Consider the following 26,604-nt stretch of genomic DNA (forward strand, 5'->3'; position numbering starts at 1 on the left):
CATCTCAAAAAAAAAAAAAAATTAAGAAGATTTCTTTACACATCTTGCCCCAAAATTAATCTGCTACAATTCATTCCTCAAAAGCCTAATACACCAATGAAAGGAAACAAAAAAGTAACCAGCAGTCAGAGATCAGAGTGTAATAATTGCTGAAAGCTCTAAAAGATATGCATCAATTCCACAATAACCTCCTGCCAACCTCTAAAAATCAAGTATGTTCTCCCAAACATCCCAACTACCCTTTAAAATCCATCAAGAAACCGTCATCCACCTATTTATGTAAAAAAATTATGTAATTTATTTTCTGTATTATGCCTGTAAACACAAATATGCCTCATTATAGTTGGGGTACTTAATTCCATACTGTAAAAATACAATTGTGTTAAAGTAATGGTTCCCTTCACTAGTTTTCACATCACTGTTTAAAATGTCTAACTAATGCTCTTTGTTCTAGATTTCCAGGACACTGGAACAATTTTACATTTGTCTAGCATTTACTGAACAAACATTTATTAAGTACCTAAATAGGTTAGGCATTAGTGAAATAAAGATTATGAAGATAAGGTCAAAGAGGTAAATACCTAATTAAAGTAGATAAACCAGAACTGCACAAATAATACTCTTTTCTTACACCAGTGAAGGATCTAGAAAAAAGGAGTAAGGAGCAATTAAAGTTCTTTTAACTCCCTGATGTTTTTTCCAGACCACTTTTCCAGCCTTCTTCCAAAACTGTTTGGCAACTCCGTAAGTCAAATGCTATACCATCTTCCCCACTTTTCCCTGGCTATCATGGGTTCACCTTTTCTGTTAATAGTTAGGTTCCCTTATTGAGGACTTCAGCACTTGTCTCCCTCCATAGTTTTCTTCACTATTTCTATCATCACCTCGGATGAGTGCACCCTGTGGACTTTTAACCTACCAGGATCAAATTCCTTGACGTTCCTAAATGATCTGACCCACATAACATTATAGCAATCTTTTCCAAACAAACTTTTTACCTAGAATAAATAGCCTGACCAACTCTGAAAACAAACCTCAGTATATCTTTTACAACAGACCTTATTTCTGTTCTGTCAGTAATTTAATCCCTCAATATCTCTTATTACCAATACTTCCTTAGCCCCTTCCCATTTTTTAGAGTCATTATTCTCATTTATGGCTTCACTTCCTCCCTTATCAAACCTCAAGCCTACAATGCATCACTTCAAACACCGTCCAGCAAACATGCTTAACATTTCACTTTGTTCTTTACCACAATCATCCTGTAAACCCATATCAATCTAACCACCCACTGTCTGCTTTTTTGAGCTGATGAACAATGCTGTAGAAAATCTTAAAAAGAAGCAGAATAGCAGCTTCATAAGTGTATGCCTTCATTAAACATGTACTTTGGTTTCTTAGCTAATTGCTGTCAAACAAGTTTATTTCAAAATAAAAGTCCTACAAATAATGACATCTTATCTCTTCTAATGATGAACTAATAATTCCAAGATTCCTGTGACTAGCAATAATCAGTAAATACTTTTGAGTATGTAGAGCACAATTATTTATCAAATGGCTGCTCTACTTTAAAACAGTACTTTGCAGTAGTAAGAAATGAAGTCAGACATAAAAATAACAGCTGTAAAAAATGTTAAAAAGGGAAAACTATGGGCTTATCTGGAGTGAAGAGTCTATGTGCATATCTTTTTTTTTTTTTTTTTTTTTTGAGACAGAGTTTCGCTGCTGTTACCCAGGCTGGAGTGCAATGGCGCGATCTCGGCTCACCGCAACCTCCGCCTTCTGGGTTCAGGCAATTCTCCTGCCTTAGCCTCCTGAGTAGCTGGGATTACAGGCGTGCGCCACCATGCCCAGCTAATTTTTGTATTTTTAGTAGAGACGGGGTTTCACCATGTTGATCAGGATGGTCTTGATCTCTTGACCTCGTGATCCACCCACCTCAGCCTCCCAAAGTGGTGGGATTACAGGCTTGAGCCACCACGCCCAGCCTATGTGCATATCTTAACAGAAGAAATCAACAAATATTATCCCCAAAAGGTACAGGAATGACACTTCTCTACATATAATTCCAATATAATCTACAATAATTAAGGAATGAGAAAAACTACAATCCTAACAATGAAAAGGATCCAAGGGAAAAATATTTTTTGCACTCTTGGGTTTTCACCACAAAATGACAAAACATATAGCTTAGCAACACTTCTGGGAAACCTAAAAGAAAAACTCCACAAATAACAGGAAATTAAATTCAAAACAACACACATCATGCTGTGAGGAAATGGTAAAATTTATTTTCTCAACTTTTTTCAAGTTCTGAAAATTGAGAAAGATCTGCTTATATAGTATTTCCCTTCTTTAAACTGTAGCAAAATCCCACAGAATAATGAATGAACACAACTTGCAATCTGGGTAGATGGTCAAGTGAAAACAAGCACATTCCAGCATTGTGTAATTGTAGCTTTGGGCCAATGTTGCAGACTCACTCAATAAAAATAAAAAAGCCTACACAGCTTGCAATATTGTAAAACTCATCCATGTTTAGCAACTTAGAAGTGCAATTTTGTCAGAAAGTCAATAAACTACATTGTGGAGCTGTAATTTTCATGACAGTCTCATTTTCCTTAAATTATACTTAAATGTGTTGTTGTATACTCTGTATCTTACCAATTGGCAAGGCAACCAGAATCATGTGATGGGTTTTATGAAAATACCTCTGTTCCACTTTCATGGTCCTGATGTGCACAAAGAAGGGGACCAATGGTAGGAGCAGGTAAAGAATTCATGTTTATTTTAAGAAAATAGCCTACCCACTACGTAACACCATGTTACGCCCACCAGAATGGCTAAATATATGAGACAGAATATTAAGCCAATGTTGCAGAGTATGTGAGACAACTAGAACTCTCATCTACTACTGATGAGGTTATACTTTGGCACAACCACTTTGGAAATCACTGGATTAATACTAAAACTAAACAAAGCACACATATGACCCAATGATTATATTACGAGCTACATTCCCCGGACTATTAACAGTAAAACAAATAAATCATGATCAGAGTCATACAGTGGAATACTATGAAGCAGTGAGAATAAAGTACTGGTACAGACAACATAATTGGATTTGTGAAAAGAAAAAAACTTTGGGGACCCAAAGGGAAAAACTAAAGAGAAAAGTCAAGCTGGAACTGCTCAGGGCAAACCTGCTTCCCAATCTCTTCAGTCACCCCTCTGGTCACTGAGATAAATGCATATCTGATTGCCTCCTTTGGAGAAGCTAATCAGAAACTCAAAGGAATGCAACCATCTGTCTCTATCTACCTCTGACCTGGAAGACCTCTCCCAGCTCTGAGTTGGCCTGCCTTTCTGGACCAAACCAACGTTTATCTTACATATGTTGATTGATGTCTCATGTCTCCTTAAAATTTATAAAACCAAATCATGCTCTGACTGCCTTGGGCACATGTTGTCAGGACCTCCTGAGGCTCTTTACCCCCACAGGGGTCCTCAACCTTGGCAAAATAAACTTCCTAAATTAACTGAGACCTGTCTCAGATATTCAGTGTTCACATACCACATAATCATATATGTATGTTTAGGGTAAGAAGCCAGATAAAAGACCATACATGCTGTATGATAATATGTGTATGTCTTTGCATGCTACACTTCAAAAGTTTACTTAAAATAAAAAAGCAAAAAAAAAAACCAAAAACCAACACTAACAAATAAGTAAGCAGCCTTGATGCCCTGAAGTTTATAAAATCCTGCTCCTAGTAACATATTTCCTACACCCTAAAATTGGGACAGGACACTTTTTTAACCTTCTTTCATGCTAACTAAACATTTTTACATTAAAAATGTTTATATAAAAACTAAGAAAGGTATGTTAACAGAATGCAAAAGCCAATTTTTTTTTTTCTTTTTTGAGATAGGGTCTAGCTCTATCTTCCTAGGCTGGAGTGCAGTGACAAGGCCATAGCTCACTGCATCCTCAAACTCCTGGACTCAAGTGATCTTCCCGCCTAGTAGGAAGTAGGCATCCTTCCTACTAGCTCACTGCATCCTTCCTGAGTAGCTGGGACCACAGGTGTGTACACCACCATCACCAACATGTGACTAAGTTTTTAATTTTTTTTTTTTTTGAGATGGAGTCTCATTCTGTTGCCCAGGCTGCAGTGCAGTGGCACAATTTTGGCTCACTGCAACCTCTGCCTCCCAGATTCAGCAATTCTCCTGCCTCAGCCTCCCCAGCAGCTGGGATTATAGGTGCATGGCACCACAGTCAGCTGATTTTTGTATTTTTAGTAGAAATGGGGTTTCACCATGTTGGCCAGGCTGGTCTCGAACTCCTGACCTCAGGTGATCCACCCACCTCGGCCTCCCAAAGTGCTGAGGAGCCACTGTGCATGGCCTAATTTTTAAATTTTTTATAGAGACAATGTCTTGCTAAGTTGTCCAGGCTAGTCAAGAACTCCTGTCCTCAAGCAATCCTTCTGCCTTGGCCTCCCAAAGTGTTGGGATTACAGGTGTGAGCCACCATGTCCTTGAATCATTTTTAAGAGAAAACACTAACTTGAAAATTATTTATTTTTTGAGACTGAGTCTTGCTCTGTCACCAGGTGCCAGGCTGGAATGCAGTGGCACGATCTCGGCTCACTGCAACCTCCACCTCCGAGATTCAAGCAATTCTCCTGTCTCAGTCTCCTGAGTAGCTGGGACTACAGGTGCGCACCACCAAATCCAGCTAATTTTTGTATTTTTTAGTAGAGAGGTGGTTTTACCATGCTGGCCAGGATGGTCTCGATCTCTTGACCTTGTGATCCGCCCGCCTCAAACTCCCAAGGTGCTGGGATTACAGGTGTGAGCCACCGCCCCCGGCCAAAAATAATTTTAACATCAAAGCTCTTCCCCTTCACCACCACCCTTACCATACTCAGATTGTTATCTCCCTTTCAATCCCCAAGAGTTCCCTCTTCCCTGCCATCTATTTAATAGAAACATTTGAGAAGCACTAACCTACCTTTGCAGTGTAGTTATGACGACTAAATCAAAAGATGCATATATAAAGTCCTTGGCATCATGCCTAAGTACTCAATGACTAGACACTTAATAAACCCCAAAGAGTAAGTTCTGCCAGGTCAAGGGCTATTTTCAATTCATCACTGTAAACACAGAACCTGGTATTTAAGTCAGTCAATAATTATTTGTGAAGTAAATGAATGATTTGAGTACAAAATTAAAAAACAAACAAACAATGAAAACAAAGCAAAAGTGGGAAAAAGCAAGAAGTTCAAAGGAAGGTCTTAATCCATTTTTGTTATCAGGGTATATGACAAGATTTTATTTTATTTTTATAGAACTGTGGTTCAGAAAGATGACAAGATTTTAAATCTCAATGTGAATCAACAAAATCATGTACATATAAAGCCACTACAATAAAAACTGTCTCAGTATTATCTTTCCTCTATATATTGTGCAATGAAAAAGCAGTATATTTTAACTGAAATTAAAACGTGTCAACAATACCGAAACCCTTAAAAGAATTTTGGAATCAGTTCCTTATGAGGTTGACAGAAATCCCAACTACACTGCAGGCTATTTTCAAGATATCCATCATAGCACATCAATATTCTGACTAAATATGTCATAACAGAGATGAAAGGAAAGCAGATTTCAGCTAAACCTTTACATAATATTATTTTTATGAAAATCAAAATGTAATTTTGATGTCAAAATTGTCGAGACTACAATCTTATATTAGTTTTAAAAGACAAATCAATAAAATACTTTAATATTTATTGTGTGCACAAAATATCAATGAACCATTTGATAAGCCTCTTTTCCCCTTCCCTTTAAGCAAGGATTTACTTAGATGAGAAACAGTAATACTGTTTTAATTAACCAATATATATACAAAGCATTTAACCTTATGGAAAGCACATTATAAATGTATATACAACTCATTTGGTTCTTATAACAACTATATGGTGGTACCGTTATCATTCCTACTTCCATTTTACCGAAAAGAAAACTGAGACTTTTAGTAACTTCCCTAAAGTAATACAGCTATTAAATGGCAGGGTGGATGTATGCTCTTAGTCTCCATGCTATGATGCCTGAAGAGCTCTGAAATAAAGCAGACTTATATTTGTCCTGACTTCATTTCATTTTGGGAGATGAGTTGTCTTGAGAACCCTGAGTGACAACCACAAAACAAGGTAGCACTAATTCTACCTTTCACTAATTCTAAGACAGCTATTTTTGTCACATTTGAACATTTCTGAAATTGACAGCATCTTACAATTATAATCTGCACTGCTTTCTCTCTGGGGTACATAAAACAATAATGCATCTGGTAATTGACAGCAACTGTGATTCAAAAAATTATGGTATTATCTATAACTCATGGGTTAGTGATAAGAAGTAAATGAGCTAAAATGTCTAAAGTATGACACAGTGTCTGTCTGGCAAAAGTGCTTTACAAAGCATACTTCTATTTTAACTAAAAAAATCTATGAGGAAATTTGGTGTAAAGGTTATCTTTACACTGTAGAAGGCTGTCAGTTTCTCAGGCCCATGTGTGAACACACCTGTTATACTCTCAAAGAAAAAAATACACGTTTCATTATACAACTTAAAGATGAAATTTTTGTTTATAAAAGACTTGGGGTAGGGAGAGGCAGACAGCCAACAGTAAAAATAAATCAGACACCTGGGAAAAATAAAATCATCAACAATGTTAAAGCATAAACCAAAATACTCCACAATTCAAGCCAGTTCTCAAACACCATTGATAAAATGCTTACAGGAAAGAGTATTTTTGTTTTAAAAGATGTACTTTTTTAATTTTTAAATTATACATGCAGAATAAAGATGCACCTTAAATACAATCAGAAATGTCCAAATCTGCTTAGTGTGTGCCCATGCCCCACTTGAGCTTTTCTACCAAAACCGGACTTAATTCCTAAATAGTTAATAAAGATTTAAACTGATCTGAAGTGCTGCCACCAAAAAAAAAATAATAATAATAATAATAATTAAATGAAATTCAATTCATTTAGGTATTTGGTAGCTTCCTGTATTTGTACTTGCCTTGGCAATCTCAGAACAAATTTATACTCACTGTTATTTTATTTCATTTTTTGGTCTTATATTAAAAAAACTATATACAGAGGACTTTCCCATTAAAACATTAAAAAATATATATAAATGACAGCTGAAAAAATACCTTGAGACTATTGCAATCTTTACCTTAAAAATCACTTAATTAATACTTTAATGTGAGGAAAGTTATCAGGAATAAAGAGGGTCATTATAAAGAGATAAAGAGGTAAAGTCTTCATAATTTGTATGTATCTAACAACAGAGTGTCAAAAAATGTAAGGCAATATCTGACTTGCAAGGAGAAATAGATGAATCCACTATTATAGTCGGACACTTCAACACCCTCTAAAAGAAATGGGCAGATCCAGCAGGCAGAAAATCAGTAAGGACAAATCTGAACTCAAAAACACTATTAATCAACTGGACATAATGGACATCTATAGACTACTTCAACCAACAGCAGCATAATACCAAATACTGACAAGGATGTGAAACAACAGCAACTCTCACTCATTGCTGGTGTGAATGCAATATGGTATGGTCACTTGGAAAGACAGTTGGTGGTTTCCTACATAACTAAATATATTCTTACCATGCTATCCATCAATCATGGTCCTTGGTATTTACCAAGAAGAGCTGAAAACTTATGTCTACACAAAAACCTGCACAAAGTTTTTCATAACAGCTTTATTTGTAATCTGCAAAACTTGTAAATAACAAAGATATCCTTTAGTAGGTCAATGGATAAACTGTAGTACATTCAGACAATAAAATATTATTCAGCATTAAAAAGAAATGAGGTATTGAGCCATGAAAAGACACAGAGGAAACTTAAAATGGATAATACTAAGTGAAAGAAACTAATGTGAAAAGGCTACACACTTTGGAAATGGCAAAAGAGTAAAAAGATCAATGTTTGTCAGGGGCTGCAGGGAGGAAGACTGAATAGGCCTAGGTCAGAGGATTTTTAGGGCTGTGAAAGTACCCTGTAAAAGACATCATAATGGCAGATACATGTCATAAAAATTGTTCAAATCCACAGAAACTACTATACAATACCAACCATGAATCTAATGTAAATAATGCACTCTGGGTGATAATGATGGGTCAATGTATATTCATCAGTTTGAAAAATGGGCCACTGTGGTGGGGGATGGTGATAAGGAGGAGGCTATGTCTGTATGGATGCAGGGGGTATATGGAAAATCTTTGTAGATTCTGCTCAACTTCTTCAGTGAACCTAAAAAAACATCAAAAAAATAAAATCTATTCTAAAAAAATCACTCAACTACTTGAGTGATGACTCAGGGAGTGTAATTACAAATGCAGTTTACACAAGAAAAACATTGTTAAATTTGCTTCAGAAAACATACCCAAGCAGAAAACAATAGTATTTTGTCAATAAATATAACATATTGTTATTTTTGTTTTTTAAATTTGTTCTCAGCTTATACCTATAAAATAATATTTCAAAAGCATGATACTACTTTTTTGGTATACTATTAACCTTCAGATCTGCATTAGTTATAAAGAAAATAAAAACATCTCTTTATTTTCAATTGTTAACCCTAAATATTTTTATTCATCTAGCTAATATACAACGAAAGCAAACAAACCAACTCCAAAGAAGTGCATGTGTTAAGGGAAGGGGAGTATTTTCTAAATATATTCCTATCACAGAGATGAATATTTTCATCATACTTTCACTTAAGATATAACTATATCTATATCTATATCTATATCTATATCTATATCTATATCTATATCTATATCTATCTATCTCTCTCCTAACCTGTCCCAACCATGGTTTTATACTTTAGGATAAAAAATTATTTTAATCTGCTAGCTTTTACCTATGTAAAGTTTAGTCTCATATATTACACAATTCAGAAAATAATGCTAATAATTATTCTGACCTCCTTTAGAACATACAAGCAGGTATAAAGAATACCAAACAGGAGCTATAGTAATGTTCAACATAAAGATAAAAGGCCTCTAAAAGGGTACCTCTACGAGCCATAATAAATACTTGAAAAGCATACAGTTGTTACACAAGACATACAAAACTTAAAATCAAGAAGAAGCTAAGAGGAAAAGATTTTAATGCCAGTAAGAACTAGTAAGAAGAAATTTTTAAAGTTACAATTTTCCTAACATAAAATTTCAGGAAGACCACCTTAGCGGATCAAAGTAACACAATGATGTTTCTACAATAACTTAAGAAGTTATTTCAGAAACAAGTTTTAATAGAATTGACCCTGTTTTAAAGTATATTCCTTCTATGGCTGGGTTGGGTAGCTCACACCTGTAATCCAGCACTTTGGGAAGCCAAGGTGGGAGGATCGTTTGAGGCCAGGAGTTGGAGACAAGCCTAGGCAAGATAGTGAGCCCCTGTCCCTGCCAAAAAATAAAATAAAATAAAATAGATGTTTTCTAGAACTCTTCATTTACTGTGTTTATAAAATTCATTTTGGCCAGGTGTGGTGGGTCATGCCTATAATCCCAGCACTTTGGATTATAGGATTATAGGCATGAACCTTTGCAGGCATGAGCCTATAATCCTAAAATCCAAAGTGCTGGGATTATAGGCATGAGTCAAGGTGGGAGGCCGAGGTGGGTGGATTACTTGAGGTCAGGAGTTCAAGACCAGCTTGGTCAACATGCTGAAATGCCATCTCCACTAAAAATACAAAAGTTAGCTGGGCATGGTGGCTGTGACTACAGTCCCAGCCACTCAGGAGGTGGAGGCAGGAGAATCGTTTGAACCCGGGAGACAGAGGCTGCAGTAAGCCAAGATAGCTGCACTCCAGCCTGGGTAATAGAGCAAGATTGTCTCAAAATAAAATAAAATAAAACCTAAAATTCATTTTAATATAATATTCCTTTCTATCCCATTATTTTCTGAGACTTTGTCCTTCCCAATTAAGGTTCTGCCAACTACAATATTCTTCAAAAAGTTTATCCATGTCTATAGATAAATTGTATTCTACCCATGCTCCAAGAGAAAAGTCCAGGGATTTGTAGACTCTTTGATGTAATACAATCAGTTAAAATAACATTTAAACTCTTAAAGTTGAGAAAAAGTTACATGTAAAAAATTTCTTCCATAGTAAGTCACTGGAATGTAACTAAAATATTTCAGTACGCTATCAGTTACTGAATAAGTTTGTAAGTATAGGTTTACTATATATAATGTAAAGCTGACTAGCAAAAATAAAACACTACCTTAGGCAATAAATACTAAAACACAGAAATTTTTACTTTTTAAAGATACTAAAAGGATACCTCCACATTTAGTGACCATATGGCTGGTAAGAATATTAATCAAAAAAAAAATCCCAAAAAGATACAAGTTCAAGTGAGAAACGCTTAAATGGCATTGCCAACCTCTCCAACCTACTATCCATGTACTCTAGCCCCAATTTCCACCTTTGCAGGCTTTCAAATTACTTAAAGTATCATTTCTTCAAACTCCTCTACCACCCTTGTTTAACTCACCCTCTCCACCTATGTAACCTGACTTTCAGCAACACTCTGCTCAAGGGTCATTTCCCTAGAAAGCTTCCTAATGCCCCTGCTTTGTGCTTCCAAGGCAACCTGAATAAACTGCTAAGACAGCACTAATCACGTAAGAAAAACAAATATTGTTTAATCATCCATGGTTCTAGTCTCTGAATTCTAATCCCATACCTAGAAGTCTAGTATTTAGTGTCCGATAAATAGTATTTAAAAATATATACTATGAATTAATAAGCTGTGACAAGTTTTAGATACTTATAGAACAGCCAGGTGATAAAACATGTCTGAACTCAGGAAGACAGATATGGCTCATGTTACAGATTTAATAATTTTATTTTAATTTAGGATTGTAACTTTGGCAGATTAATACAAAATTCATCATCAAACAGTTTATGGGTGGATTTACTACCAGAAATATAAAATTTTCTTCATGTTGCTGAATTTTCTTCATGTTGCTGAATTCAGTGTATGCTCTTTAGTTTGCCACTTGATTGATTTCCCAGTTGTATTCAAGATACTCAACTGGCCACTCCATTCTTCAGTTTATTGCCTTGGCTTCAGTGATACCAACAAAATTTTCCTCCAACCTCTAGCTTCTTCCTTCTCAGGCTCTTTTCTTCTATTTCTTTCTACCAAAGTTCAAATGCGAAAGATTCACAGGGCTTACTCGTAAGCCCTTTTATCTTCTCTATAATCTCTCCTTAAGCAATCTCATCCCGCACTCCAAGACATGAATTATGAACTCTATGATATTCCAAAACTTATTTCCAGTCCAAACCTCTTTGCTGAGCTCCAGACCTACCCAACTGCTACTAGACACCTCTACTTGTATGTCTCAGTCTCAAGTTTAGTAAGTCTCAAACTGAAAAATGATCAATACCTCCTTGTTCCTGAAACTACAAAATAAAAAACTGCTCTTCCTCCAGTACTCCCACCTTAGGCAAGAAGTACTGGTCCTGAAAGTAAGCCTTTTGCTCTCCCTAGAACCTCCAAATCTCATTCACCTCTAAATCCTAACAATTTTACCTCTAAATATTTGTCAAATTTCTCTCTATCACTGCCATCCTGAACCAAGGTTCCATTAACTCTTGACTACATTACTCTAACAGCTAATCTCAATGCTATTCAAAGTATGATCTTTGTGCACCAGCATTGGTCCATAGACTTTGGTTATTGGTCTCAAATAAAATAAATACAGAAACTGAGAGAAAGCAGTTCTTTTGGAACTTTTACAGCAATTTTAGGAACTTTTACAACAATTTGACACTGCCACAACATGTATTTTATTGTGTGTTACTAAATACCAGTATGAACTGAAAATTAAAACAAAATTGGACTGTCAACACAGCTAAGTTTGAGAAGCAATGACTTAACTAGTCTCCCTCTATTTACATTTGCCTCTTTTCAACCTGTCCTCTACAGAGCAGCCAAGTGATTTTTTTTAAGCAAAAATTTGGATAACTTACTCAGCGGTTTAACATTCTCTGGTGGCTTCCTATTGCTCTTAGGATTAAGTTCAAAATGCTTAGCATGGATTTAGCCATTGTGATCTGCTCCAGTCTATTCTCCATCAACCAACCTCATGTGCTAAGGTCCAGTTCTTACTAGACCTTTCAGTTCTAGAAAGCTGAAATTGCCAACATCACTTGGGTCACTGCAGTTCATCCTTTAGGTTTCTGCCTACAAGTCATTTCTTCAGAGAAGTATTCCCTGATGGAGTGGTGTGCCTTCATTCTACATAATGATTTTTCTTTGTAGCAGTTACAGTAACTATTTTTTATAATTTTTTCTTTCTTTTTTTTAGATGGCATGTCACTCTGTTGCTCAGGCTGGATCTCAGATCACTGCAACCTCTGTCTCCGGGGTTTAAGTGATTCTCCTGCCTAAGCCTCCCAAGTAACTGGGACTACAGGCATGTGCCACCACACCCAGCTAACTGTTTTTTTTTTTTTTTTTTTTAGTAGAGAAGGGTTTCATCATGTTGGCCAGGCTCGTCTCAAACTCCTGAACTCGTGATCTTACGTGATAAGCCTGCCTCGGCCTCCCAAAGTGCTGAGGTTACAGGCATGAGCCATGGAACCCAGCCTATCATTTTTTTCTTTAGTTTCTTTATTCCCCAAACAGACTTCTGCCTCCATGAGTAAAAGTAATCTCTCTCCATTACCACGTGTAACCAGAGACAGTGCCTGGCACAGATGAGTTGTTAATAAACTTTTGTTAAGCCAACAAATTCATGTAAGAAAACAAAATAGTGAGCATAACCACCAAATGTAAATGGCTTCAATATCTAGTCATATATAAGGCTTAACCTAAGACTTCTGACCAGGTTCTATACAAGAGTTTAATCACCTTTACTTTTTTTTTTTTTTTTAAGGCGGAGTTTCGCTCTTGTTACACAGGCTGTAGTGCAAAAGCGCGATCTCGGCTCACTGCAACCTCCGCCTCCTGGGTTCAGGCAATTCTCCTGCCTCAGCCTCTTGAGGCAGCTGGGATTACAGGCACAAGCGCCACTATGCCCAGCTAATTTTTTTTGTATTTTTAGTAGAGACGGGGTCTCACCATGCTGAACAGGATGGTCTCGATCCCTTTACCTCGTGATCCACCCGCCTCGGCCTCCCAAAGTGCTGGGATTACAGGCTTGAGCCTACTTTCTTTACTAAACAACATTAAAAAGAGAAGAAAACTCTGCTGTCAAGCTTAAATTTATAAAAATTAATAAATAAGATATTCAGAAAGGCAGAGAATTTAATCAACAAGGAAATGAGTCTTCTCTAAAGTAAATCAACAAGGAAGTGAAAGGTGTGAGAGGCAAAAGAGTAATAGATTAGGACTATATTGCCTGGCTGCAATACTTTCTCAACTGTCTGATTTTGCAGAAGTAATATGTTTCTTAAGTTCCCCATTTGTAAAATGGGGATACAAAAGCCTTCTTAAAGAATTACTATGGGGTTTAAGTAAGTTAATATATATAAACTGCCTGTCAGTGCCACATTAGAATATAAATTACAAAAAAACAGAGACTGCATATTACTCTTCTCTGTACAGGTAGGGTTCTGCGGAAATCAAGCCCTACAAAAAATGACTGGAGTAACTACTTCCTCAGTTCTCTCAAGAATGATACATAGCTAGTACCATCCTAGGTGCACAGGAGATGAGGTACTTCATTACATACTTTAGATGCCTCAGAGCATTAGGGTTTGATTTTCACTAGAAACATGGTTGAGAAGGGCCACTCTCATGTATACCCAGTGCCTCGCACATGGTAGATGCTCATCAAATATTTTTGGAAAGACTATTTATAAAACCAAAGATACAGTGCTGGCATAGAGTAGATGCTAAACGTCAATTTTATCCCAGCCTTTCAAAGTTTCTATAAGCTTTAAAAGTCTGATTCTAGGGAAGTTATTTTTCTTCAACCCTCAGTGCTTATACAAATTCATGGCTAAAAATGCAGATATAGACATTAGGAAAACCAAGAAACTAAATTTTGGAAGGAACTATGTGGAAGCAGTGAGAGGTGGAATACAGGTAGAATCTGGATATGCAGGAGAAAGAGTAAAGGTTATTCTAGGTCAGGGAACAGCATTACCAAAAGCAGTGTCACCCAAAGTATGAAACATGTGCCATGGTGGCACAAGAATTATTTTAGACTATAAAAGGAGAAACATTTTTATTTTGATAGTTACATATCTACATATTTTTACATGTAATTAGGACAGCAAATAGTGATTTCAAATTTTTACTATTTAAAACAACACTAAAGTAATACCTGTTCAGGCCTTTTAATGTGAGTCCTTTAAAAATGTATTAAGTAAGCAATAGTGCACAAGAGGTAAGCAAGTAGAGCAAAAACTGTCAGCATTTTTAAAAGTGAGTAAAATTCAGTAAACAAGCAAAGAAGACATGTGAATATGAATGAACATAACATATTAAGAGAAAACGGACACCAATCTTCTGAATGAAGCCAAGCCAAACCAAAGCTCTACCTCGAGTAGTGATTCAAGATAAAGGTCAGATGAGTATGAATAATAACACCAGTTTTGAGTATTTAACTTACAGTACTACAATTTTTATCTGTAAAACCTCATTTTCCATTATGATGAATCTGTGATACACAGTACTTTCACTTTGTTTATTCTCAAAACAAAGGTAAATTGTAGAAGTTCCAAATAGACATCTGAAAGAAGGACTGACCTATCTGCAGCTTGGTAGTTAGCTGACTTGAAAATAGTGGGCTAAAACCCTGTAGGTTTCAAATCAGAAGGAATTAATTTATACAACAAATTATAAATGCTATTTACATCAAAAAGGATGTTAAATACCAAAGAAGAAGAGGGCAGCTTTCCATTCCCACCTTCCTCTCTTCGAATTAACCTACTCACAAGCCAGATCAAGTCAAATCAAGAACTGATGATAGAGAACATTTATCAGATATTTGCCCCGTGCCAGGCACTGTTACAAGTGCTTTACTTGCATTTACTTGTGCAATCACCAGCACGAGCCTATGTGGTAATATTATAACCCCAATTTATAGCTGTGAGACTACTGAGGCCCAGAGATATCAACTTGCCCAAAGCCAATGCTGGTAGATGGCAGAGCAAGGGTTTACACCCTGGCAACTACACTAGCCTGAGCTTAGAGAAGAGTTCTTAACCACTAGGCAACATTTCTCACAAGAATGAAGAAATGGTAATTTGAAATATTCCACCAATCCCATTGTGGTAGGAGAAATGTAATTTTCCAAGGTATGAACCTTTTACCTCGTCAGTTTCCAGTCCCAGAAACAGTGGATTCAAGTGGGAAAGTGAGTACTACAATGGGTCAAACTAGGCCCAATATTATTCAAATACAGACAAAGCATCAGAAGTCTGGAAAGATTCACTGAATGACAGAGTTCAGACAGGAAAGAAGTAAAAGTCAGGATAAGCAGATGGTGAATCTTATTTCTACTGGGTTCTGTGACTGACTGCTTTGAGAGAGAAAATGCTACCATCCCTTTTCTTTTATGTTGAATCAGTATACAAATATATCGACTCAAGAAGAATTAGGAAAAAGAAGAGCAGCAGGAATAAAAGTGGGCTTTTCAAGACTTGGGACTCTGAACCGCGCGGTTAGCTTGCTGTACTCTGGTATAAGTGAGCAAAAATGTATGAGAAAACAAGTGTGTGCTTGCAGGTGGGGAGGTGAAGGACATGACCACCGGAGTGGAGGTACTGAGCGGTCTGCAGAGCTGAGAACCCTGCCTAAAATGGGCTAACAGGCATGAGAGTTTCAAGTTGTCTGTATTTGGGATGAGGAGGAGGTATGAACTTGGACGCTGCGTGGTGGAAGAAGAGGCAGCTTCTAGCTTTGGGCAGCACTCAGGTGAAAAGGGGCAGGCATGGAGGCATACAGGTATAGGGGAGGAGGGAGGCCAGAGGAAAAGAAGGGGTGAGGCCCGGTGGTAAAACTACAGGGGATCCTAAAAGGTGGAGGGTTGGAAATCAAGGGGGTTGGGGGCATCCCCAGGGGAAGCGGCGCCGCCGCGCGAGGGAAGGGAGGTCCGGGGGCGCAGAGGTAGCCCCCAAAGCAGGCCGGAATGCTCCGTTCGAACGGGGGTCCGGAACCTAGAGGGAAGAGGGAGCAGTGAGGCTCGAGCAGGAGGCCGCCGGGCTCCGGCGAGCCTGAGGAGGGGAGCGAGAGCCCGAGGCTGCCTCGGGGACCGGGGGAGGGGGAGGGGAGCCTACCTGGACGTGCAGGGCCGCAGCGGGCAGTCCCGGCGGAGGCTCCTCTCCCGCTGAGGCGGCGGCGGAGTCGACCCTGGGAGCCCAAGGCTGCGGTGGCGGCGGCAGGGGTGATGGCGGCAAGTCCCTGTGGCGGCCGCCTCCGCCGAACCGCATCCCTCCTCCCCGGCCCGCCCTCCTTCCCTATCTCCCGCTTCCAAACTTCTTGCCCGGGATAAACAAACCCGCCGCCATGGGCGGCCACCTCCGCCGCTCCCGCCCCCGCGCAGCCCCCACCCCCCCCACCCCCCGCCGCGGGCCAGTCTGGGCTCCGGCTTCCGAGTTACGACTCCAGTCCCGTCCCCCAGCCCGCGAGGGCGCGTGCGCGCGGCGACGGCGGCTGCGGCGGCGGCGGCGACGGCGACGGTGACTCGCGGGCCCTTGCTCCCTCCTCCAGCGCTGGGCACTTCCGGGCGGGCCCGGATCTGCTGCCGCACTTGGGAAGCTGCTGCCGCCTGGCACTGGGCTCCCGGCTGGGTAGGCTCCGCAGCCCGCACCGCTCGGGCTAGGGGCACGGAGGCGCTTTGCTTGGCCTGACCCTTTTATGATTGAGCCAAGCATAAAACTTGTCCTGCCTAAAAGCCCGCTGAGACGTCCTAACTGGTCTAATCCGCGGAAGGAGCCAAAGGCGACAGCCGTATGTGCGCACAGGGTTTTCTTGGGGCTGTAGCAGTCTCGGAAGCCAGGTAGAACTTTTGCTAACCTCTGGTTGTGAGCCCAGATCTGTAAAAACAGCTCAGATACAACCAGCAGTATACAGGCTCCAACTGGAAATCGAGAACTTTCCAGGTAGATAAAGTGCCCCCTGGAGCAGTTTTCTGGTTGAGGGGGATGAGGCTCAGCTGGAGGTCTCAGGTCTTGAGAGCCTCCCGTAGGGCTGCCAGGGAAGCCTAGGAAGTGAGTGCACTTCCAAGAGAACAGGTGGTCTCCTGGAACTGCACCAGTGTGTGAAGAGAGGAGGGGACTACCTTGTCTCTTCAGACATTTAGTCTAAAAAGGGGTGAAAACTCTTTATTCCTCACAACCATGGGACAAAGATACTTAATCGAGCTAATAGGAGTAAACTTCTTTAAAGAAGTTTGCGGGACCAACAGTTCAGGCTTTGACAGGGCAGGCGCAAATGTCATTCAAGGATCCCAGCTCTTTTTACTTTGTGCACATGACAGCATTTTTTTTTTAATTTTTTTTTTTTTTTTTTGAGACAGGGCTCTCTCGGTCATCCAGGCTAGAGTGCAGTGGTGCCATCACAGTTCACTGCCACCTCAACCTCTCGACCTCCTGGGCTCAAGTGATCTTCCCACTCAGCCTTCCAAGTAGCTGGGACTACAGGTATGCGCCACGCCCGGGTAATCTTAATCTTTTATAGAGACAAGGTCCTGCAATGTTGCCCAAGCAGATCTTGAACTCCTGCGCTCAAGGGATCCTCCCACCTTGGCCCCCATAGAGCTGGGATTTACAAGCGTGAATCACCACACCCTGCCATAAATCAACTCATTACTTACCTGGCTTTCCAAGAAAAGAGAGAGCGGGGAGGAAAAATATTTATTATTTTGCTATGTGCTGAGTATTCTAAGCATAGACTTGTATCATCTCTCTTTATTCTCCCAACAACCTCTCTAAAATTTCAAGGTAGAAATTATTCCCACCTTAAGAAGTACTAGAAAGGGCAAGTAATTCATCCAGTAATTACTGGGATTACGAATATTGGACAGGCAGAGCCCCCTCATTTCAAATTAATACTACATTAGCAATCTTTTTTCTTTCTTTTTTCTTTTTATTTGTTTGAGACGGTCTCACTTAGTAGCCCAGGCTGGGGTGCAGTGGCGACATCTTGGCTTACTGCAACCTCCACCTCCCAGATTCAAGCAGTTCTACGCCTCAGCCACTGAGTAGCTGGGACCACACGCGTGAGCCCAGCTAATTTTTGCATTTTTAGTAGAGATGGAGTCTCACCATGTTGCCCAAGCTGGACTCAAACTCCTGGCCTCAAGTGATCCACCCACCTCTGCCTCCCAAAGTGCTGGGATTACAGGTGTGAGCCACTGCACCTGGCCTTACATTTAGCAATCTTATTGACTTATTTAAGACAAAACGTGCTTGGGATACAATTTGTGCCAAACGTTTTCAGATAAAGATAAAATTAGCGTAACCATTAAATTCAAAGTTGTCTTTGGCTGAGTTGGTAGAATGTGTATGCAGATCAATGATCTCCAAAAGTTAAAAAACAGAACTGAAAGTGAGCCTAGGGAGTGGGGGAAGAGTTGGTGGAGAGAGGAAATATTAGTACAAACATTTCACCATCTTCAAAAACCAGCAAAGAACAGTTAAAACTATTTGCTAATCTCACTGTGCACCCGTGTTAACTTTTTGGTATGTGACATATAGCAAAAATTACATGTAATTTTTGACTAAGCCTTTTAGCTCTTTCAACCCCTCCCTAGTATATCACCTCCTGTCTTCCACTAATTAAAAATTGTAAGACACTGAATAAATGTAATATACTCAAAGAATTAAATTATAAGTGCATCAAGTACATTTCCAATTGGAAGTTAAGAGTGATGAAAGCTTATTAAAGTTTTCATCCAATCTGCTAAAGAACTACCTTCTTAATTTGATTTCCTAATTACTGCATACCTACTGCAAAACTGGAGAATTATGATAGGCTTTTATTTATTGCTGCCATAAGTACATTTTTAAAAATAGAAATGTAACAGCTTTATCATTAGTGTAGAGCATAGTGTGCCTCTGCTAAGCCAGTATTGGGCTTGCTTCATTTACGGCATTAACTGTTAGGATGACCCAACTCCTTAAATGTCATATAACTTTTGCATATTTATTTTGCTACTTATCATTGATTTTCTATAGGAAACTATGTATGCTCCTCAGTGTATATAGTCAACTTGGAAGTTCTACTTCCTGTAATTATGTCAGCAGTTAGTGAAGATGAAGATTAGAACAGCCGTTCTCTGAGTTTAATAAACACAGATGAGCCTCAGCCTCTGGATCTCTGTGAACCCTATGAGGCTCTGCCTGAAGAACCAATCAAGCTTCCCACTTTGATATTTTAGTGACTGTGGCATCTTATTCTTCTAAATTAAACACCTTAGATACTCCCATTTCATGGCTGGGTAGGCACAATGGACTCACCACTGCCTTCTGTATCACTACCTGGTTTATACAATAATTTTCCAATTCTGGTTGTCAAAAACTAAGCTATGCAAAACTCACAATCCTTTATTATCTTCCACGTAGAGATGAAAAAAAAAAAAGCAAGGAATATTCTTGTTAGCAAACATGCAATACTTTATGAATCCTCAGTGAAAAAACTTTTTGGGCTTGCTGCTTCTGGACATTTTGCTAATGCCCCTGCACGTTTTAATGCAGTCCGTCAAGCTCTTTGCTAGTAACCTGGTTTCCACCTTTAAAAATTTTTTCTTTTTCTTTCTTTTTTCTTTTTTAACAGGCAGGGTCTCCCTTTGTTGCTCAGGCTGGAGCACAGTGGTTATTCACAGGCATGATGATGGCTCACTACAGCTTTAGACTCCTGGACTTAAGCAGTCTTCCTGTCTCAGCCCCCTGAGTAGCTGGGACTACAGATATGTACCACCATGCCTGGCATCCCACATATTTTCCTTTTTTTTTTTTGAGACGGAGTTTCGCTCTTGTTACCCAGGCTGGAGTGCAATGGTGCGATCTCGGCTCACCACAACCTCCACCTCCTGGGTTCAGGCAATTCTCCTGCCTCAGCCTCCTGAGTAGCTGGGATTACAGGCATGCGCCACCATGCCCAGCTAATTTTTTTTATTTTTAGTAGAGACGGGGTTTCACCATGTTGACCAGGATGGTCTCGATCTGTTGACCTCGTGATCCACCCGCCTCGGCCTCCCAAAGTGCTGGGATTACAGGCTTGAGCCACCGCGCCTGGCCATATTTTTCTAATCATTATCCCCTCGTTTCCTAAATTTTCTTCAAGGAAACCAAACTCAGTCCTAACTTCCATAAGCTAACACTTATACAATTAAAATGACATTTAGCTTCTGGAATCATTGTGGAAAGAAAAGACAGCTTATTTGCCAATTATTTTTCACTGTAATAAATATTAGGCCTTTTATCTATAAGGAAACACCAAAACCCTTGTTTAATATTAATAACTTATAAATTATTGTACATGTAATTTCATTCTCTCTTCCAACATCTCCATTTCTTTTTCTGCCTCTGGCTTTTCACCTTGCTTGTGAATTCCTGGTTTCGTAGTACTTTTATATCATATGATACTGGCTTCTTAAGGATACAAAATACTTCAGAGCTTAAGCAATTACACCAGTAACCCTTGTCTAGCGATGCCTATGACAAAAAAGAACCTGTACATTTTATGAACTTATCACTCAAAAATCATTCCCAGAGAATTCTCGGGAAACTCAGAACAGGGCCTACCCTGAGTTCTGAGAACAGGACCATTTTTAAGTCCTTTAATTCCTTCATTGACGCCCTTCCTTTCTCTTACTTTATTTATTTATTTTTTTTCTGAGACAGTGTCTTCCCCTATTACCCAGGCTGGAGGGCGATGCAATACAGCTCAGTGCAGTCTTAACCTCCTGGGCCCAAGCGATCCTCCCATCTCAGCCTCCTGAGTAGCTAGGACTATAGGCATGCACTATCAAGTCTAGCTATTCTTTTTTTTCTCTCATTTTATTTTTTGTAAAGACAGGGTTTCACCATGTTGCCTAGGCTGGTCTGGAACTCCTAGCTTCAAGTGATCTTTCTGACTTGGCCTCTCAAAGTGCTAAGATTATAGGCATGAGCCACAGTGCCCAGCTGACACCCTTACCTTAATGTCCCCAGTCACATTATGTCAAATATTTCAGAATGCCTCTTTGTTTCAAATTAAATACATAGTCATATATTTACTGCTTTGGTTCTTTGGATAATCTGTCAGGTCTACTATAGGAGAGATAATTTTTGTTGTTTTTCTTATGAAAAATGTGAAGAATAATTTGAATAGTTGGTATACTGCTTCATATATTCATTTTAACTAGGTTTAAAACGTGGTTGAGGCTCTTGAAATGCTAGTAATCCATATATTCTGTATCATTAAGTGCCTCATGCATTAGAAATAGCAGTATTTCTGCTGGAGAATATATCATCTGGGAAAAGTCTTGACCACCCTAACTGCAGGTCCTCTATTCATAGTATAATAAAAGAAAAATGCACGGTGGCTCAAGCCTGTAATCCCAGCACTTTGGGAGGCCGAGGCTGGTGGATCACGAAGTCAAGAGATCGAGACCATCCTGGTCAACATGGTGAAACCCTTTCTCTACTAAAGATACAAAAAATTAGCTGGGCATGGTGGCACGTGCCTGTAATCCCAGCTACTCAGGAGGCTGAGGCAGGAGAATTGCCTGAATCCAGGAGGCAGAGGTTGCGGTGAGCCGAGATCGCACCATTGCACTCCAGCCTGGGTAACAAAAGCGAAACTCCGTCTCAAAAAAAAAAAAAGAAAAGAAAAATGATCTCTTCTACAAGATTATCCAAAGCCCCTACATCATCCTTCCAGGCATCAGCTGAGGGCACATATCCAAAGTCACTTACTTACTGTTGCTGGAATTCTTTTACTCTTGCCAGAATCCAGGCGGTCACTGCTACCCTGATCTAGTCCCTAATGACCTCTCTCTTCAGCTTGACTGGCTAAGCTCTCTCCTGCTGGTGCCCTGGCCCTGCTCCTTTTCTGCTCTCAGGTAACCAGAGAAGTTTTGGTTTGTCCCGGACCCTGGATACAGACCCTGGGAAAGTCTAAAGCTCTCCACTCTGTTCTTGAGCCAGAGGTCACCAGCCTCTGCACCAGCTCTAATTGGCTCTAGAGGTACAACTGTTCAGTCTCCTCCTCTTTTTCCTCTGCGCATTGTCATCACAATGTCTCCAGGTCAGGGTCTGTGATCTCAGAGAGACACACCCTCCTCCCTATCAGGGCAATACCTTGCTAGAGGATTTTGTCTAAACATCTGCCCCTGCAGTACACACTGGGTGTTTTCCTGTCTTGGTGCCCTTCTCCTAAATTGGAGCCACTTCACCCCACTCACCTTGGAACCTGACTCAAGAAATGGCAATTCCATGTCTATTTCTCTGGACACACAAAGGGGTCCTATCTCCAGATTAATCTTAGATTGGATCACCCCCTGGTTCACTTAGACTCAGGTCCTCCTCCTCCCAAGGAGGATCCATGTAGAATTAGGCTCTGCTCCCAGGCAAGCAATCTAGAAGTCCATTCTCATTGGTTGACCTTCTGTGGTGTTCCTGAAATTGCCTTGTGGCCAATCAGATACTAGGTAAACCCAGGAGGCTTGGAACCTTTGGGCCTCAGTGTTCCTTGACTCACTCATTTTCCACTGCTCTGGTGCGTCAGAAGAACCAGATTCTCCTGTTCTGTACTCACTTCCCTGTTGCCTCCACACTTTAGAAACTAAACCCTGCTGTCTTGCTTTTGTCAATTCTGTATTCATCCCCCTACACAACACTGAATGGCCACCGGCCTCCAGATGGTTCTCCTACATTTTAGTGTTTCACTGCTAGCCTGCCTGCTGAATTGAAAACCCTGGTATGACCACTTCCAAAATTAGAAACCAGTCTGCACCATCTCCAGGGGCTCTGTGCCTGCATCTCTCAGCACTTAGTCAAGCCAGTCTCTGCAACTGTTGCAGACACCCTTCCCTCCAGTCTCTTCTCTTCCCTTCCGCCACATTTTTGGCTGTGGTGACTTGGGCTTTTGCCTTCCACTCTGCCTGCCGATTTTGGTGAAGTCTTAACACACTGGATCTTTCCTGCCTGAACTATGTCAAGCAGAAGAAGGGCCAGTTCAAGGGTTACATAAACCCTTGATTATCTTTTAGAGGCCTCATCCCATATGCTATCAAAAGACTAGAAAATGTAGCCCTATCCCACAGGAAAAGCACAGTGTTTTGTTATGGAAAAATTAAACAAATTTATATAATTTTCCTCTTGAAATATTTATCAATTTCATTTTACAGTTTGCTTTTTATTTTAGAGCCAGGACATTTTCTTGTCCAGCTCTTAAACAAGTTGATAAGACTGAGAAGTGCTTGAGCTCTGGGCACTGCACCTATAGAGAGAACTTGAGACTTAAAGGATTAGAAAAATGCCTCTGGGAGGGAAGCAAACACTTACACATAACTCTATGGTGCAGTTCAGGCCTCTCACCCCCATCATCACTTAAATATCTATCTTGCTCAGTTTCTATATCCTAATGGGCTTCTTTGCCTGATCCCCTGACTTGGCTACTGCTTACCTTCTGCCAGCAGCTCTCAAACAAACACTCCCCTTATTCCCAAAGCTAGCTGGCCTGCCTGGATTGCAAGAATTTTACCAGCCCCTAGATTCCTTTTCAAGCTCTTATTCCATCTCTGAGGACCCTGCCCCCAGGTGACTGCCCCTTTCGACTATAGCATTTGTTTGTTTGACTCTGTAGAAATGATGACTAGACTCGCTTAAGGCTGCAGCTTCATCTGGCTCCTGGAGCCCCAGCCCCTTCAAGGGCTTGGTTTGGGACTGCATATTGGGTGCTTCAGTCTTGCCCTGCCTGCTGGGACTGACCAGCAAGGGCCACTTGTGTCCCAAGCAGGATGGCTACCAGAAATCACACTTCAAATTTTCCTACTTAAGGTGCCTGCTCACAGTTCCCTGTGCTTTGTCTCCTTCTCTAAAGGAGCCTTTTATGACTCAGTTACATATGGCATCCTGCTACACTTCTGTGCAGCTTTTCTGATCATTCATTTATGCAGATTAAGAGCCTGTACTGGAAAGCCAAAATATTCTCAGCAGTTACCCCAGATTACATCTTTTCTAAATGTTAACCATTACTCAGTTGAAACAGCCATTGATAGTTTGGCTTTTATGTTCCAGGATTTCTGAGGTACTAGTGATTTTGCAATTTCAATATATTTCTTAAACTTGAACTTTGTATACGCATATTTTGTGTACACAGTGATCCAGTTAAGAGGGAGAGTCTGTAAGTATATATTTTTGTCTCTTTAGTCTCATTTCTCATTTTTTTCCTTAGGAAATTTGACTAGCCTTTTAAAAATGGTATTCTGCTGCAGTCTGCAATTTTGAGAGAGAAGGTGATGAATGGCTTTATTTTCGTGTTGTCAAAAGCTCAGCAAAAATTTACCTCTATTTTGACTGTGGAACCTACTGTGTGCAAAACGGTTGTGACAAAAATCCTACCTATTGGAGTTGTTTTCTTTTTTATCTCATTTAAAAAAAATTATCTCGGTTGTAATCACTTAACCCTAAAAGACTGGATGTTTATACAAAAAATTACCATGCTTCATTTGTCAACCTCTCTTTTTCTTCTTAGTTTGATTTTTGTTTTAGTTATTTGTTTGGTCCAGGATAGACTTAAAACATCTTATTTTGAAAGAAAACATGAATAAAGTCCTGGAATATTTACTTAATACCTCGAACCAATCCACTGTGTTCCTCCATTGGCATTCTTCCTCCACACATGTGATTACTAGCCTGCTAGTCTTGGAAGATACTCCTCCCCTGCCCTTCTCTCCTCTTTATCTCAGCTGACTTTTGCAGGCTGTTTCTCAGACCCCTGTGTCAGCTGGCTTCCTACTGGGTTAGGCTAACAGGAAGCACTGTCAGGTGACTGGAAGGTGGGAGAAACCAGTGTATCTCCCCATCTTTTTCTGCCTTAGGCACCATCTTCTGCAGCAGCTGTCTCCCTAGAGGCTCCATCTCTTGCTGGACAGTCCTACCATGACAACAGCCCTGAGATCTGACAATGCCACATCTTCCTGCCACTTAAAACTGTAATCGTTTCCTGTGTTTGCTTCTGCAGGGAAAAATTTCTCCTGGATTCTTCTCAGTTTTTCCATCACCTGTGCAACAGATTCCTTGTATCACATTCTTTGTTTGAAGAAATAAGTGTGGTTTGTGTTTTTCTAGTTGATTTCAGCAGATTTATCCATTTTGTGTTTTCATAAGGGTCTTACCCTGCTTATAGGAGAAGGAATGATTTTCACAGGAAGGCAGTCACATTGAATTTAGGAATCTGTCTGTGCTTCTCCAGATGGCTTTGCTAATGACATTGTTTTCTCTGCCTCTTACTCCCCATACTTGCTTCTCACCTCTCATACCAGACCCATGTCTCTCCTGCTTTCTCCATTCTTACAGCTTATGACATCTATTTTCTGGGGTCACATCCACAGAGGTATACAATGATTTGTTTTTGTTTATTTTAAAATTTATTTTGATATACTGTCTTTAACAAGAATGTCACTTTATAGGATAGGATGGCAAAAAAGGACTGGGTTTTTCATTCAGAGTGTGAATCAGTGTGGCTTGTTTGAATCCCATAGCCTCTTCCTGCACAGTAGTGCCCTTGATAGCAGAATAGGAAAAAAGATAACTTCATGACAGACCTATGAGGAGAAAATGAGAGGAAACTTATGAAAGCATTGTGCAAAAGATAAAAGACTAAAAGAAAAGAAAAAGAAAAGGCCAGGTATGGTGGTTCATGCCTGTAATCCCAGCACTATGGGGGCCCAACGCAAGAGGATCACTTGAGCCCAGGAGTTCAAGACTAGCCTTGGCAGCATAAGGAGGCCACGCTCTATTTAAAAAAAGTGGTTTTTTTTTTTTTTAAGATAAAATGCTAAGCAAATAAATTATAATTTTGAAATAGTAAATAAGCCTAAATTAGTTGTTTTTCTTGAAACAATTGTAATTTTGAAAGTTACCACAAGGTATTTCTCAACTAGAATTTATACAGAAGCTTAACAACATCACAAAGTCTTCATCTAACACATGACTTCTCAATCTCAGTTCTATTGACATTCGAGGTTGGTTAATTCTTTATTGTTGAGAGCTGTCTTGTGCATTTTAAGATGTTTAGTGGCATCCTTACCAGTAGACCCACCTCTCTAGTTATAACAATCAAAACATCTCTCAACATTGCCAACTGTCCCGTGGAAAAAAAAAAAGAGACTAAAGCACCCTAAATTGAAAACCATTGCTCTAACAAAACCTACTTGGAAAAATATTTCTTCTTTTTAAGTTGTTAATAATTAAAAGAAGTCTGACTTTTCATAGATGATTTGGGAGAAGACTTAAAAATGCAGTTCAATCATGAAATATAACCTTAAAGATCCATAAACCGTGAAAGTCAGTGGTTATTATCACAGCAGTACTGTGTGTT

The 26,604-nt window shown here is 39.7% G+C and overlaps 3 protein-coding genes across 14 annotated transcripts in view; 1 reads left to right on the forward strand and 2 right to left on the reverse strand.

Moving 5' to 3' along the window:
* The window catches only part of SPOPL (speckle type BTB/POZ protein like), a 72,283-nt gene extending 50,042 nt beyond the window's left edge, over positions 1–22,241 (reverse strand). For 2 of the 5 annotated variants that reach the window (XM_035305007.3, XM_078327889.1), the window contains exon 1: positions 21,979–22,241. The gene's annotated coding sequence lies outside the window, so the exon portion shown is untranslated. Of the gene's footprint in view, positions 1–21,974 lie in introns of all 5 variants that reach the window. The other 3 variants (XM_035305004.3, XM_078327888.1, XM_078327887.1) reach the window with 2 other exon arrangements.
* On the reverse strand, positions 1,677–20,867 carry LOC144582940 (uncharacterized). The gene is made up of 4 exons (XM_078375633.1): positions 20,820–20,867; positions 17,019–17,375; positions 16,350–16,924; positions 1,677–16,229 (listed from the first exon to the last, which is right to left on the reverse strand). Exons 1-4 carry the CDS (start codon positions 20,865–20,867, stop codon positions 16,085–16,087), a joined length of 1,125 nt encoding a protein of 374 aa, XP_078231759.1. The 3' UTR covers positions 1,677–16,084.
* The window catches only part of LOC144576666 (uncharacterized), a 489,614-nt gene continuing 478,945 nt past the window's right edge, over positions 15,936–26,604 (forward strand). For 3 of the 8 annotated variants that reach the window (XR_013518956.1, XR_013518957.1, XR_013518958.1), the window contains exons 1-2: positions 15,936–15,987; positions 17,591–17,714. The gene's annotated coding sequence lies outside the window, so the exon portion shown is untranslated. Of the gene's footprint in view, positions 15,988–16,806; positions 17,175–17,590; positions 17,715–26,604 lie in introns of those variants that run through there. The other 5 variants (XM_078327895.1, XM_078327893.1, XM_078327894.1 and 2 more) reach the window with 2 other exon arrangements.

This window comes from Callithrix jacchus, chromosome 6, assembly GCF_049354715.1.
Source record: "Callithrix jacchus isolate 240 chromosome 6, calJac240_pri, whole genome shotgun sequence".
NCBI lineage: Eukaryota > Metazoa > Chordata > Mammalia > Primates > Cebidae > Callithrix > Callithrix jacchus.

Bases quoted from the DNA above. Each gene is read 5' to 3' on its own strand.
- LOC144582940 (XM_078375633.1), bottom strand. From the start codon at position 20,867: ATGAAGGAATTAAAGGACTTAAAAATGGTCCTGTTCTCAGAACTCAGG. The intron at 16,925-17,018 runs GTCGCCTTTGGC...CAATCATAAAAG, and splicing joins CCCTGTGCGCACATACGGCT to GGTCAGGCCAAGCAAAGCGC. The intron at 16,230-16,349 runs GTAGGCTCCCCT...TCTTCCCTCTAG, and splicing joins CTGCGGCCCTGCACGTCCAG to GTTCCGGACCCCCGTTCGAA.